Below are 13,332 nucleotides of genomic sequence, written 5' to 3' on the forward strand. Positions count from 1 at the left end.
CCGAGATTAAGAGTCTCGTGCTCTACCGACTGAGCTGGCCGGGCTACACGACCACTTCACAGAGGGAGAGCAGAAGCGCCGTGAACCTTAGTGTTTTTTCTATTTTCAATTTAAGATTAAATTAATTGATGAATTTCGAGTCAATGAGTACGTAGAACACCACATTTACTACAACCTACTGCTCTCTTAAGGGTCTATTATCTTGACATTACAATGGTTTTCAGCGCAGTTTAGCATGATGGATATTGAATTCTGGGGGAGTCGTACAGAGTAAAATGAAACGCCCAACGTGGGGCTCGAACCCACGACCCCGAGATTAAGAGTCTCGTGCTCTACCGACTGAGCTGGCCGGGCTACACGACCACTTCACAGAGGGAGAGCAGAAGCGCCGTGAACCTTAGTGTTTTTTCTATTTTCAATTTAAGATTAAATTAATTGATGAATTTCGAGTCAATGAGTACGTAGAACACCGCATTTACAACAACCTACTGCTCTCTTAAAGGTCTATTATCTTGACATTACAATGATTTACAGCGCAGTTTAGCATGATGGATATTGAATTCTGGGGGAGTCGTACAGAGTAAAATGAAACGCCCAACGTGGGGCTCGAACCCACGACCCCGAGATTAAGAGTCTCGTGATCTACCGACAGAGCTAGCCGGGCTTTTTTTTTTCTTTTCCACCTTTATTTTTCAGAGCTTACTACTCTGAGTCACGTCGACTCAATACGTCACAATACCATACACAATACGACAAAATCACAGAGAGAGAATACGATGTTTCTCCTCTATACCGGACACGTTAATAACACAACTTCTACAAAACATTCAGCCTTTCGCAGACTGTATCTAACCACTCAGGCACTTCTAAGAGCTGAGTACAAGCTAACTTTACCTGCAGTAGCTCGGCTTTGAAATATTTCATAGGAGGACACAGGGGCTCTTCGTTCCTATCGGCCATACGAAGCTTCCACAAACAGTACATGGCAACAAGAAGAACGATATCGTATCTCACATTTTCACCGGGGCGTAATGGGAGGAAGCGGATAGTGTGAGGATTAAGCGAAAGACGGCGCTTAAGGACTTTGAACTGTAAGTCATCCCAAAAGAATAAAGCTTCTGTGCAGTCCAGAAAAAGGTGATCGACAGTCTCGGGCGTGTTGCAAAATCTGCACTTCACGGACCACGGAACATAGAATCCCTTCTGTTGAAGCCAAGCTTTCACGGGCAGTGTGGACGTGTGTAATTTAAAGAAAAATGACTTCATGTTGGGCTTGACCGGCATCTTCCTGACTCTGCACAATACATCCGTGCCGTGCCACACTACACTACACACACTACAGCTAGCCGGGCTACACGACCACTTCACAGAGGGAGAGCAGAAGCGCCGTGAACCTTAGTGTTTTTTCTATTTTCAATTTAAGATTAAATTAATTGATGAATTTCGAGTCAATGAGTACGTAGAACACCGCATTTACAACAACCTACTGCTCTCTTAAAGGTCTATTATCTTGACATTACAATGATTTACAGCGCAGTCGAGCATGATGGATATTGAATTCTAGGGGAGTCGTACAGAGTAAAATAAAACGCCCACCGTGGGGCTCGAGCCCACGACCCCGAGATTAAGAGTCTCGTGCTCTACCGACTGAGCTAGCCGGGCTACACGACCACTTCACAGAGGGAGAGCAGAAGCGCCGTGAACCTTAGTGTTTTTTCTATTTTCAATTTAAGATTAAATTAATTGATGAATTTCGAGTCAATGAGTACGTAGAACACCGCATGTACTACAACCTACTGCTCTCTTAAAGGTCTATTATCTTGACATTACAATGATTTACAGCGCAGTCGAGCATGATGGATATTGAATTCTGGGGGAGTCGTACAGAGTAAAATAAAACGCTCAACGTGGGAGTCCAACCCACGACCCCGACATTAAGAGTCTCGTGCTCCACCGACTGAGCTAGCCGGGCTACACGACCAATGCACAGAGGGAGAGCAGAAGCGCCGTGAACCTTAGTGTTTTTTCTATTTTCAATTTAAGATTAAATTAATTGATGAATTTCGAGTCAATGAGTACGTAGAACACCGCATTTACTACAACCTACTGCTCTCTTAAAGGTCTATTATCTTGACATTACAATGATTTACAGCGCAGTCGAGCATGATGGATATTGAATTCTGGGGGAGTCGTACAGAGTAAAATAAAACGCTCAACGTGGGAGTCGAACCCACGACCCCGACATTAAGAGTCTCGTGCTCTACCGACTGAGCTAGCCGGGCTACACGACCAATGCACAGAGGGAGAGCAGAAGCGCCGTGAACCTTAGTGTTTTTTCTATTTTCAATTTAAGATTAAATTAATTGATGAATTTCGAGTCAATGAGTACGTAGAACACCGCATTTACTACAACCTACTGCTCTCTTAAAGGTCTATTATCTTGACATTACAATGATTTACAGCGCAGTCGAGCATGATGGATATTGAATTCTGGGGGAGTCGTACAGAGTAAAATAAAACGCTCAACGTGGGAGTCGAACCCACGACCCCGACATTAAGAGTCTCGTGCTCTACCGACTGAGCTAGCCGGGCTACACGACCACTTCACAGAGGGAGAGCAGAAGCGCCGTGAACCTTAGTGTTTTTTCTATTTTCAATTTAAGATTAAATTAATTGATGAATTTCGAGTCAATGAGTACGTAGAACACCGCATTTACTACAACCTACTGCTCTCTTAAAGGTCTATTATCTTGACATTACAATGATTTACAGCGCAGTCGAGCATGATGGATATTGAATTCTGGGGGAGTCGTACAGAGTAAAATAAAACGCTCAACGTGGGAGTCGAACCCACGACCCCGACATTAAGAGTCTCGTGCTCTACCGACTGAGCTAGCCGGGCTACACGACCACTTCACAGAGGGAGAGCAGAAGCGCCGTGAACCTTAGTGTTTTTTCTATTTTCAATTTAAGATTAAATTAATTGATGAATTTCGAGTCAATGAGTACGTAGAACACCGCATTTACTACAACCTACTGCTCTCTTAAAGGTCTATTATCTTGACATTACAATGATTTACAGCGCAGTCGAGCATGATGGATATTGAATTCTAGGGGAGTCGTACAGAGTAAAATAAAACGCTCAACGTGGGAGTCGAACCCACGACCCCGACATTAAGAGTCTCGTGCTCTACCGACTGAGCTAGCCGGGTTACACGACCAATGCACAGAGGGAGAGCAGAAGCGCCGTGAACCTTAGTGTTTTTTCTATTTTCAATTTAAGATTAAATTAATTGATGAATTTCGAGTCAATGAGTCCGTAGAACACCGCATTTACTACAACCTACTGCTCTCTTAAAGGTCTATTATCTTGACATTACAATGATTTACAGCGCAGTCGAGCATGATGGATATTGAATTCTGGGGGAGTCGTACAGAGTAAAATAAAACGCTCAACGTGGGAGTCGAACCCACGACCCCGACATTAAGAGTCTCGTGCTCTACCGACTGAGCTAGCCGGGCTACACGACCACTTCACAGAGGGAGAGCAGAAGCGCCGTGAACCTTAGTGTTTTTTCTATTTTCAATTTAAGATTAAATTAATTGATGAATTTCGAGTCAATGAGTACGTAGAACACCGCATTTACTACAACCTACTGCTCTCTTAAAGGTCTATTATCTTGACATTACAATGATTTACAGCGCAGTCGAGCATGATGGATATTGAATTCTGGGGGAGTCGTACAGAGTAAAATAAAACGCTCAACGTGGGAGTCGAACCCACGACCCCGACATTAAGAGTCTCGTGCTCTACCGACTGAGCTAGCCGGGCTACACGACCAATGCACAGAGGGAGAGCAGAAGCGCCGTGAACCTTAGTGTTTTTTCTATTTTCAATTTAAGATTAAATTAATTGATGAATTTCGAGTCAATGAGTACGTAGAACACCGCATTTACTACAACCTACTGCTCTCTTAAAGGTCTATTATCTTGACATTACAATGATTTACAGCGCAGTCGAGCATGATGGATATTGAATTCTGGGGGAGTCGTACAGAGTAAAATAAAACGCTCAACGTGGGAGTCGAACCCACGACCCCGACATTAAGAGTCTCGCGCTCTACCGACTGAGCTAGCCGGGCTACACGACCAATGCACAGAGGGAGAGCAGAAGCGCCGTGAACCTTAGTGTTTTTTCTATTTTCAATTTAAGATTAAATTAATTGATGAATTTCGAGTCAATGAGTACGTAGAACACCGCATTTACTACAACCTACTGCTCTCTTAAAGGTCTATTATCTTGACATTACAAGTTTAAATCAATTGACGAATGAAAAAAAATTGGAACCCGAGAAAGGGACAGAGGAGGGACGACACGACACGTTCTCGAACACGGCAAACCCTTTAATAACAGCAACGCCTACGTACGTAAGATTAAATTAATTGATGAATTTCGAGTCAATGAGTACGTAGAACACCGCATTTACAACAGTCTCCTGCTCCTTTAAAGGTCTATTATCTTCTAAAGGTCTCAACTGCTTTGCAGACGTGCTCAAATCAAATGGCTTTATACCTTTCAAAGTAAAAACAAAAACAAAAAAAACAAGCTGTAGCCCAGATACTAGAGAAAACCTGCCACCCCGATGGTTAGACCAAGTCAGGAGCAAGCTTCCTGTGATTCCATACACTCCTGATGAAGTTCTGGCCATAGAAAAGGCCACAAGACTGCAGAGCGTGTGCCCTGTCTGGCACCTTTATAGAAAAGGCGTGATCACAACTTACATGGCACATAGGGTTTACAACACTTGGGTGAACACTTACAGGAAGAAAACTGGTTTCCATGACCCTCGTTCACTTACCAGTATAGTGATTGGCACGAAGAAATACAGACCAACTTTCGCAATGGAGAGGGGCATTCTTTGTGAGGGAGAAGCACGTGAAACTTTCAAAGCAGAAAATACATGCCACATCAATATTGACGTGAAGCGGACTGGACTGTTCCTATGCAGCAGTCATCCTTTCCTCGGTGCAAGCCCTGATGGCATTGTCTCGTGCGTCTGCTGTGATGAAAGGCTAATTGAAATTAAAAGTTATCTAAATCTGGAAACATTTTGCAAGGCTCGGCAGGGGATGCCTCAAGTGTAGCAGTAAATACTACACACAAGTGCAAATGCAAATGGGACTCACGTTGATGAAGTCGTATGTTCTTTTTGTGTTTAGCAAAGAAAAGTGCATGCAGATTCTAGTCCCTTTCGACCCAGCAGATTCAGCGCTGCACATTCTTTTACAACATGTACCTGCAGCCTTTCATTTCCAAATGAGACTAAACCATTTTGTGAGACCAAACACAAGAAAACCTTTTTTTTAACTGATTAAAGAGGAGTTTTCTAGTTTATTGGATTACTTACAACATTGTACATGTCCTTCAGTTGCTGCATATTTGTGCTCATTTATCCAAAAGGGGTTTCCCGGTGAAGTTAACAAGTCCAGCTCAAACATGCCACACCTTATTGACATCCGAAGACATGGAAAGACCTTTCTGAGAATTTTGAACCCTTTAACTCTTCTTATAACTCTCACCCTCACTATCCTTCTTGTGTCATTCTCATCCTCCACACTGAGCTGAGTCCTTCCCCTCATGAAGGGAGGGATGTTTAAAAGAATTTATCGTTTTCAACATTCTTCCTCAATCAGAAAGCCACGGTCTGCCATTATTGCCCTCCCAGGGGCTATGGGGTCAAGTACACCAGAGTTCAACGTCATAGCTTTATCAGACATTCTGCCGGAGGCTAGATCCGAAACAAACGTTACAAACCCATTCGGACTACACATGGAGGAAGGAAACACAAGGAGCGGCCCCTTCGACAGTTTTCCATCGGGACGAGCGTAGCCGGCTTCGCATTGCATTCTGGGATGCTCCTGCCTACCACGTGACCACTCACGTGACCCTCCAGACAGTACGGCGCCTCCGGAGCAGACGACGCAAGCCCTAGTTGTGTAGCAGTTCAATGGCAGTATTACGTTGAACGCGTGCTTGCACTGTATTTCTGCATTTTCGAATGTTTACGCTTCTATTAGAAGACCAGTCACAGTGCGCAGAACGCAAAAGGAGTACGCGGAACTGGAAACATTACGTGTGGCAACGGTGACTTCCAACGTATGTACGTTTCATGATTAAGTGGTAAAGAATGCCTTACTCAGGACAATATTGATCAATTTTGTACACCAACAGAGGATATGAAATGAATCTGCACACAAGTGCAGATTCAGTGCGGCACGGCACAGTGTCAGGTCCCAAATGAACAATTCAAGTTGGCTCGAACACACACTGGCGACTAAAACAACTGATCGTGTAGTTACGAACAAAACGTGTTCCCGTGACAGAGCTGCTTTCAGTTCAACGGCAGCCGCAGCCGGGACAGGAACACATTGCCATACGTCGTTTCTACGATGGTGCTCACATTTTCACAATAAATTACTTTCGAAAAGCAAAATCACACAGAGAGCAACGCGAGAAACATAACCTTGCAAAACCGAAACTTTAGAGGGGATCACGTGGTGGACAGGACGTAATGGCGATTTTGACTCGAGCGACCGCTAGAGGGTGGCTACGCTAGTCTGGATCGAAGAGCCGCTCCTTGTGTTTCCTTCCTCCATGGGACTACACATGACTAAGCCTTTTGCCGTGTTGTGCTTTTTATAATTGGAATACGTCTCGCTCTGAACACGAAAGGATCTGGGGGTTTCAATGAAGATTTCGGTGCAGTACAAGATTCTGTCTACAGTGTCGTACCCCTTGTCTTTGAAGGCTTGTGGCTTGTATTTGTCACAAAGAGATGGTGGCATAGCCGTAGGTGCTTGGAGGAGGCCAAGATTTAACTAGATGAGGTTTACAAGTAGTACAAAATTACATATCACGAGCATGGAGAGCATATCTTTAGTCGTGTGCCAGTGTAGTAGTACTGACCTGACAGAGCCGGTTGTATAATAGGTGAAGCCAGATAATCCACGTCCTTGAGACCGTTGTTTCTGAGACGCCAAACCTGCAAGTTGGACGTTGAGTGAGTTTCAATCCCTGCTAGTCACAGAACCCGTAAAGAATGTTTGATGTTCTTAAATACACCTGTACGATAAGTCTACTCCGTCAAGTCCAAGTCTTAACCTGACCAAAGTCAAAAGAAACTGATCCTTGGGTGAAAGGGCTAATTTCCATTCCGTACGTGCTGATGTTGGTGGCGCCTGCCAGTACTGGAGGGGCTTGACGTCTGGTTTCAAAAATGAGTAGAAGCTCTCTAGCAATTCCACAGTCCCAAATCCCCAGTGTAGTACCTTAATTTTCTATCATCTGTAACTATAGCTTCATATGACAGCTGCGCAGGGCTTCTGCTTTTCTTCTCTTTCGTCTCTTCCATAAGACTTTGCAGGCAAGGCAGCTGGCTCTTTGTCACAAAACACGGCCAGCCGCTTTACGTAAAGGGCGATAATTTACTTGGTTTCTGCAAATCTCTGAGGTGCGAAGATTTTTTCCCAGACCCCGCGGCCAAAGCAAAGAAACAAATAAACTGAGTAAACTGACTCGGGTTGTTTTTCCCAGACGTCTGAGACAAACTGTGGCAGCAATAAATTTGGGAATTCCGGGCATGTTGTGGCTAGCCAAAACCTATGTTTGCGGTATTGTATGTTTTGTATTTTTGTCTTTTCTCGTCTGGCACCGGGGTGGGAGGTAACACATGTATTCTGAATGCATCGTAAGGGGCTAAGTAGAGAATACTTGGTGGGAGTCGCTCAGAAGACTTGGTGGGGACATGTAGCTTGTTCGATTCCGTCTTACGCGGGTGGCGCAAACCGGGACTTTAGTGACTTCGGAAAGCAGGGGCGGTCAGTGTCAGTAGTTAACGGTGACCTCAAGTATCAACGAGTGACAACGACCCATGTCGCGGCGAAGAAGTCGTCACACTAAAACACAGCAATCAACGAGGATTTTGTGAGTATTTGCGTGTAGTGTGTTGTCCACCAACAGAACATCGGCCCAACAAGGACCCGACCCTTCCGAGCTCCAGGACCCTCAGCCGGCACCAGCTAAGACTCTGTTTCTTTGTTGTCTGTCTTACCTCTTTGTAACCGGTTGCTCAAAATGCAGAACGTATCATTTTGTAACATGCGTGGTATTCTATATGCATTGGTTAGTTCATTCGTTTAAAAGCCTCGCTGTTTCTCAAGTAAATATTTGTTTTGTTTAAGCTACATTGCCTTTGTGACTCCCCTCATTTCACAGTCTCGTGTTCACACGTGCCGCAAGGTACGCATTGGCGGTCCAACTTCTTTCTTCTGCGTTCTTGCTTACGAGGTAGGGTGTGCTTCGGGTGAATCGCACAGGTCTAATGTACATGTCGCGGCATTAGTCCCGACATTCCCCTGTGAGAATCGCCTGGCTAACCAAACGGAGCACCCCCGCCGGACCTCGTGACAAAAACTGGCGTACGCGACAGGACCCCGCCAAGCAGTGAAACGAGTCTCGTGAATGAGGTGTTTCTAGCCCAACATTGTATTGGAATAAGTGCATTGTTTGAGTGTGGGAGCTTTGGGCTGGCCTTACAGAATGGCAGAACGTGAGTTAGATGTGTTAATGGCCCAAGGCAAGGAGCTAGGCTTTGAGGGTGCGGCTCTACATGAATGGATTCAGGCCGAGCGCGCTAGACTTAGAGAACTCCGCAGAGAGGAGCGCGAGTTCAGAAAAGAAGAAGATGAGCGCACAAGAACAGCTGCTAGGGAGGAAGAAGAACGAAAAAGGGCGGAAGAGGAGCGTATTAGGGCAGCTGCGAGAGATGCCGCCGAGCTCGAGAAAGAACTGCTAAAGCTGAGGTTAGACCTGGAGACGAAGTCGAGAACAGCCGAGGATAGGCCGGAGAAGCGCCAACACGTTTCCAGGGTATAAGTCCCCACAAGCTAATGCCAGCTTTCAACGAAAGCAAAGATGACCTCGACGCATACATGATGCGATTTGAGCGCGTAGAAGAGGGCCAGAAGTGGCCAAAAGAGCAGTGGGCAACGGCCCTAAGTATGTGCTTGAGTGGGAAAGCGTTGAGCGTATTCGGGAGACTACCTGCTACAGAGTGTACCGAGTATAGCAAGCTTAAAGAAGCTCTGCTCAAAAGATTTCGAATGACGGAGGATGGATTCCGGGAAAAATTCAAGACAGCGAAGTCACTCGAGGGGGAGACCCCGGCCCAATACATTGCGCGACTTGACAATTACTGGTGTCGGTGGTTAGAGCTGTCAAACACCAAGAAGGAATATGAAGAGGTCAAGGTTCTCATGCTTAGAGAGCAGTTTTTGTCGCAGTGTGAACCGGGACTTGCAGTATTCCTGAGAGAAAGGAAAGACAAGAGTCTGCAAGAGCTAGCAGAGCGCGCCGAACAATACATGAATGCCAGAGGCCATACGAACCTGTGTAAAAAGCCTACTGGGAGAGAAAAGGTCGAACTGAGCGCGAAACCGTTCGACAAACAAGACAAAGCGAATGGGAAGAAACCCAGTAAAGAATCGCGTGCGTGCTTCCTGTGTGGATGTACTGGGCACATTGCTGCGGAATGTCGTTCATTTTCCGGCAGCGGTCAGTTTCAGAAGTGTACGAAATGTGGAAAGAGAGGGCACCTAAGCTGGAAGTGCCGCTCAACTCAGGAGGCTGGGACTAAAGCAGGGACCGCTAAAGAAGCAGCATCGGTGTGTATTGAGAAGGGCTACGTGGAGCTCAAAGATGGGCAGAAGGTACCCGTAGTTAACGCCGTGAAAGCCCCCTAGGCCGCGTATGGTTCCGAGGGATTACCCCTGACGGAGGGCATTATAGCAGGGAAGAGAGGACGCGTACTCAGGGACACGTGCTGTAACACGGTAGTTGTTAACAGAGCGTTTGTACGTGATGAAGACCTGATAGGGAAGAGGAGGCTAGTGTACCTCTTGGACCGTACGGCTAAAGAACTGCCGGAGGCGGTTATTGGAGTGAGGACTCCATATTACACTGGCATGCGCAAAGCGATATGTACTGAAGACCCACTCTACGACCTCATGCTGGGAAACATACCTAATGTGCGGAATGCAGGGGACCCAGACACAGAGTGGGACACGTCGCTACATTATACAGAGCGTAAGACTGTGGCAATGGATGAGGAGGCTAGGGAGCCGAAGGCAGAAAAAGGAGGATCGGAATTATGAGCTACTGAGGAAGTGAATGCTGCAGTGACCCGGCTGCAGGCATAACAGAAGAACAAATTCCACAGACTGCCAGTACCTGTAGAGATCGGTCAAGCAAAAAAGGAAGATCTAATATCCGAGCAGAAGGAAGATCAGTCTTTGAAGGCATGTTTCGACCGTGTGGGGAAAGAAAGAAACCGTCGAAAGGGCGGGTACACAGAGACATTTCGGATTTAGGATGGTCTACTACAGAGAGAATTCTCAAAGGAAACAGGTGTGCTCGAGTTGCAGTTGGTTGTACCCAAGAGATACAGAGTGGCTGTGCTCCAGCTGGCCCACGAGGGACTGTTGGCAGGACACTTGGGATGCCGAAAAACCGAGGAACGGATTCTGACAAGTTTCTACTGGCCAGGAGTTGTAAGTGATGTGAAGAAGTTCGTTAAGTCTTGCGCCATCTGTCAGAGGACAACACCGAAGGGGAAGACGCGAAAAGTGCCACTCGAGAAGGTGCCTGTTATCGGTACTCCATTCCATCGCGTGGCAATTGACATCGTCGGTCCACTTTTTCCTCGCACGCAGGGAGGCAATCGCTGTATTTTAACTATGGTGGATTATGCAACCAGGCACCCCGATGCTGTCGCACTCCCAAGCATCGAGACAGAAAGGGTGGCAGAGGCTCTCGTCAGTATGTTTTCTCGTGTCGGGATTCCCCGTGAGATCCTAAGCGATCGAGGGAGCAGCTTCACATCTGAAGTCATGAAAGAGGTGAGCCGTCTCCTCTCGGTGAAACAGCTTCATACGACGCCTTACCACCCTATGGCTAACGGACTTGTCGAAAAGTTCAACGGGACTTTGAAATCCATGCTAAAGAAAACGTGCCAAGAAAGACCCAAGGATTGGGACCGGTATCTCGAGGCACTGTTGTTTGCCTATCGGGAAGTGCCCCAAGAAAGCCTCGGATTCTCCCCGTTTGAGCTCTTGTATGGGCGACGTGTAACAGGACCGCTCTCTGTGTTAAAAGAGCTATGGACGCAAGAGTCTCTTCATGAGGAAGTGCGGACAACATATCAGTACGTCGTGGAACTACGGAACCGAGACATGTAAACTGGCTCATGAGGAACTACAGCGGGCAGGAGCAAGGTACAAGAAGTTTTATGACAAGAGTAGCAAGAAGCGTGAGCTTCAACCGGGCGACAACGTGCTGATCTTGCTTCCCACTGACCACAATAAATTGCTGATGCAATGGAAAGGCCCATTTGAAGTTCTGGCGAAAAAGTCGGAAGTCGACTACGAGATTGGCCTGGACAGCGGAGGTAAGCTGTTTCATATCAATCTCCTCAAGAAGTACGAGGAACGGGACACCGAAGAGGAAAACAGCGTGGACGAGAACGTGTGTGTCGTAGTGACCGCAGAAGAAGAGGAGAATGAAACCCTACACTTGCTGCCAACTGACCGCACTGAGACGAACGATGTCAAGATTGGTCCTACCCTGACTCCCAAACAGCGTGTAGGAATACAGCATCTGCTCTCGGAGTTCCCTGCAATATTTTCCGACATACCGGGAAAGACAAATTTAACTGAGTGCGATTTCGGGTCGACAACTAATAATCCCGTAAACACCAAGCAATACCCCCTTCCCTTTGCGGTGCGAGAAACGATCGAAGAGGAGGTGCAGAACATGCTGAGGCTCGGGATCATCGAGAAATCCAACTCGCCGTATAACTCACCCGTGTTGGTTGTCAGGAAGCAGGACGGGACCCATCGGCTTTGCGTCGATTTCCGTCGCCTAAACGATGTGCTCATATTTGACTGCGAGGCTGTTCCCAGAGCCGACGAGCTTCTGGCCACGGTGGGAAACAGAACTTACTTTTCCAAACTGGACTTTACGAAAGGCTATTGGCAAATACCACTCTCTGAAGCAGCCAAGCCGAAGACAGCGTTTTCTACATCTACCGGCCTGTACCAGTTTTGTTTCATGCCGTTTGGCTTGAAAACGGCACCCGCAGCTTTCACTAAGTTGATGAGAAAGCTTCTAAGTGACATTGATGGAGTCGTACACTATTACGACGACGTCCTCGTGGCAACCGCTACGTGGCACGAACACCTTGCTGTGTTGCGACAGGTGTTCCAGCGCGTACAGTCTGCAGGACTTACCGTGAAGCCAACAAAGTGCGAGCTAGGGTCTGAAGCGGTGGACTTCTTGGGTCACCGAATCGGGAATGGTGTGATAGCACCGCTGACAAAGACGCTCGAAAAAATACAGAATGTGAACCGTCTCCAGACTAAGCGTCAGGTTCGATCCTTTTTAGGACTCGCGGGATACTACAGAAATTTTATCCCCAGATACTCCGAGTTCGCCGCTCCATTGAGCGACCTGACCAAGAAGGGAAAACCGAACAAAGTGACATGGGAGACACAGCATGAAAGCGCATTCCAGGAACTCAAGAAGCACCTCTCACGGGCACCTGTTCTGAGGCTGCCCGACTTCGAAAAGGAATTCGTGCTATGCACAGATGCTTCGGATCGCAGCATTGGAGATGTGCTTCAACAGGAACATGACGGCGTGCTGCAGCCAGTGTCTTACGCAAGCCGAAAGCTCCTTCCGAGGGAAGCTGCATATGTGGCAATCGAGCGTGAGGGTCTAGCGCTGTTGTGGGGCGTACAAACTTTCACGACTTACCTCTATGGGAAGCCTTTCACGATCCAGACCGATCACGAACCCTTGTTGTATATTAACAAGCAGAGGCATCTCAATAACAGCGTTCTACGGTGGAGCCTGCAGCTCCAAGAGTATTCCTTCAGAGTGCAATACGTTAAGGGATCAGAAAACAGGGTGGCAGATTATTCAAGCCGCATACAGATGCATTACTAACCCATAAACTGCTCTGTTCTTCTTTATTGATCTGTCGGATTGCAGCATTAACATGTGTTTTGATAGCAGATACGTTAGCTATGTACTTGAGCTTTAATGCTCATCTGATATATTGTAGGCGTAACGACGTATAAGGCGCTTGATATGCTTTATGTATGTTCTATTGTATCAGTTGTAACGCGTTGGTTCGAAATATTTGAGTACATGTTTTTCTAGTATGGCTGTCACGCACAGTATGTATCAGAGCTCCAAATGTAGAGCATAAGGTT

At 46.7% G+C, this 13,332-nt stretch overlaps 1 protein-coding gene and 2 non-coding genes across 3 annotated transcripts in view; 1 reads left to right on the top strand and 2 right to left on the bottom strand.

Moving 5' to 3' along the window:
• Nucleotides 1-44, bottom strand: part of Trnak-cuu (transfer RNA lysine (anticodon CUU)) — a 73-nt gene extending 29 nt beyond the window's left edge. The window contains exon 1 of the tRNA in view: nucleotides 1-44. This exon is cut by the window's left edge and continues 29 nt beyond it. This is a non-coding gene — a tRNA (tRNA-Lys).
• Nucleotides 45-281: 237 nt separating this feature from the next.
• Trnak-cuu (transfer RNA lysine (anticodon CUU)) lies at nucleotides 282-354 on the bottom strand. Its single transcript has one exon. It is a non-coding gene; the product is annotated as a tRNA-Lys (tRNA).
• Nucleotides 355-8,949: 8,595 nt separating this feature from the next.
• Nucleotides 8,950-13,063, top strand: LOC135389103 (uncharacterized). The gene is made up of 3 exons (XM_064619084.1): nucleotides 8,950-9,768; nucleotides 10,444-11,171; nucleotides 11,263-13,063. Exons 1-3 carry the CDS (start codon nucleotides 8,950-8,952, stop codon nucleotides 13,061-13,063), a joined length of 3,348 nt encoding a protein of 1,115 aa, XP_064475154.1.
• The last annotated feature ends 269 nt before the right edge of the window (nucleotides 13,064-13,332 follow it).

Source organism: Ornithodoros turicata, chromosome 1 (assembly GCF_037126465.1).
Source record: "Ornithodoros turicata isolate Travis chromosome 1, ASM3712646v1, whole genome shotgun sequence".
In the NCBI taxonomy this organism is placed as follows: domain Eukaryota; kingdom Metazoa; phylum Arthropoda; class Arachnida; order Ixodida; family Argasidae; genus Ornithodoros; species Ornithodoros turicata.

What these genes read in the sequence shown, in the direction of transcription:
- LOC135389103 (XM_064619084.1), top strand. Translation starts at nt 8,950, where the DNA reads ATGCCAGCTTTCAACGAAAGCAAAGATGACCTCGACGCATACATGATG. An exon ending in AGCTCAAAGATGGGCAGAAG is followed by an intron (nt 9,769 to 10,443) that starts GTACCCGTAGTT and finishes GGTCTACTACAG; the next exon opens with AGAGAATTCTCAAAGGAAAC. An exon ending in TTCTCCCCGTTTGAGCTCTT is followed by an intron (nt 11,172 to 11,262) that starts GTATGGGCGACG and finishes ACAACATATCAG; the next exon opens with TACGTCGTGGAACTACGGAA.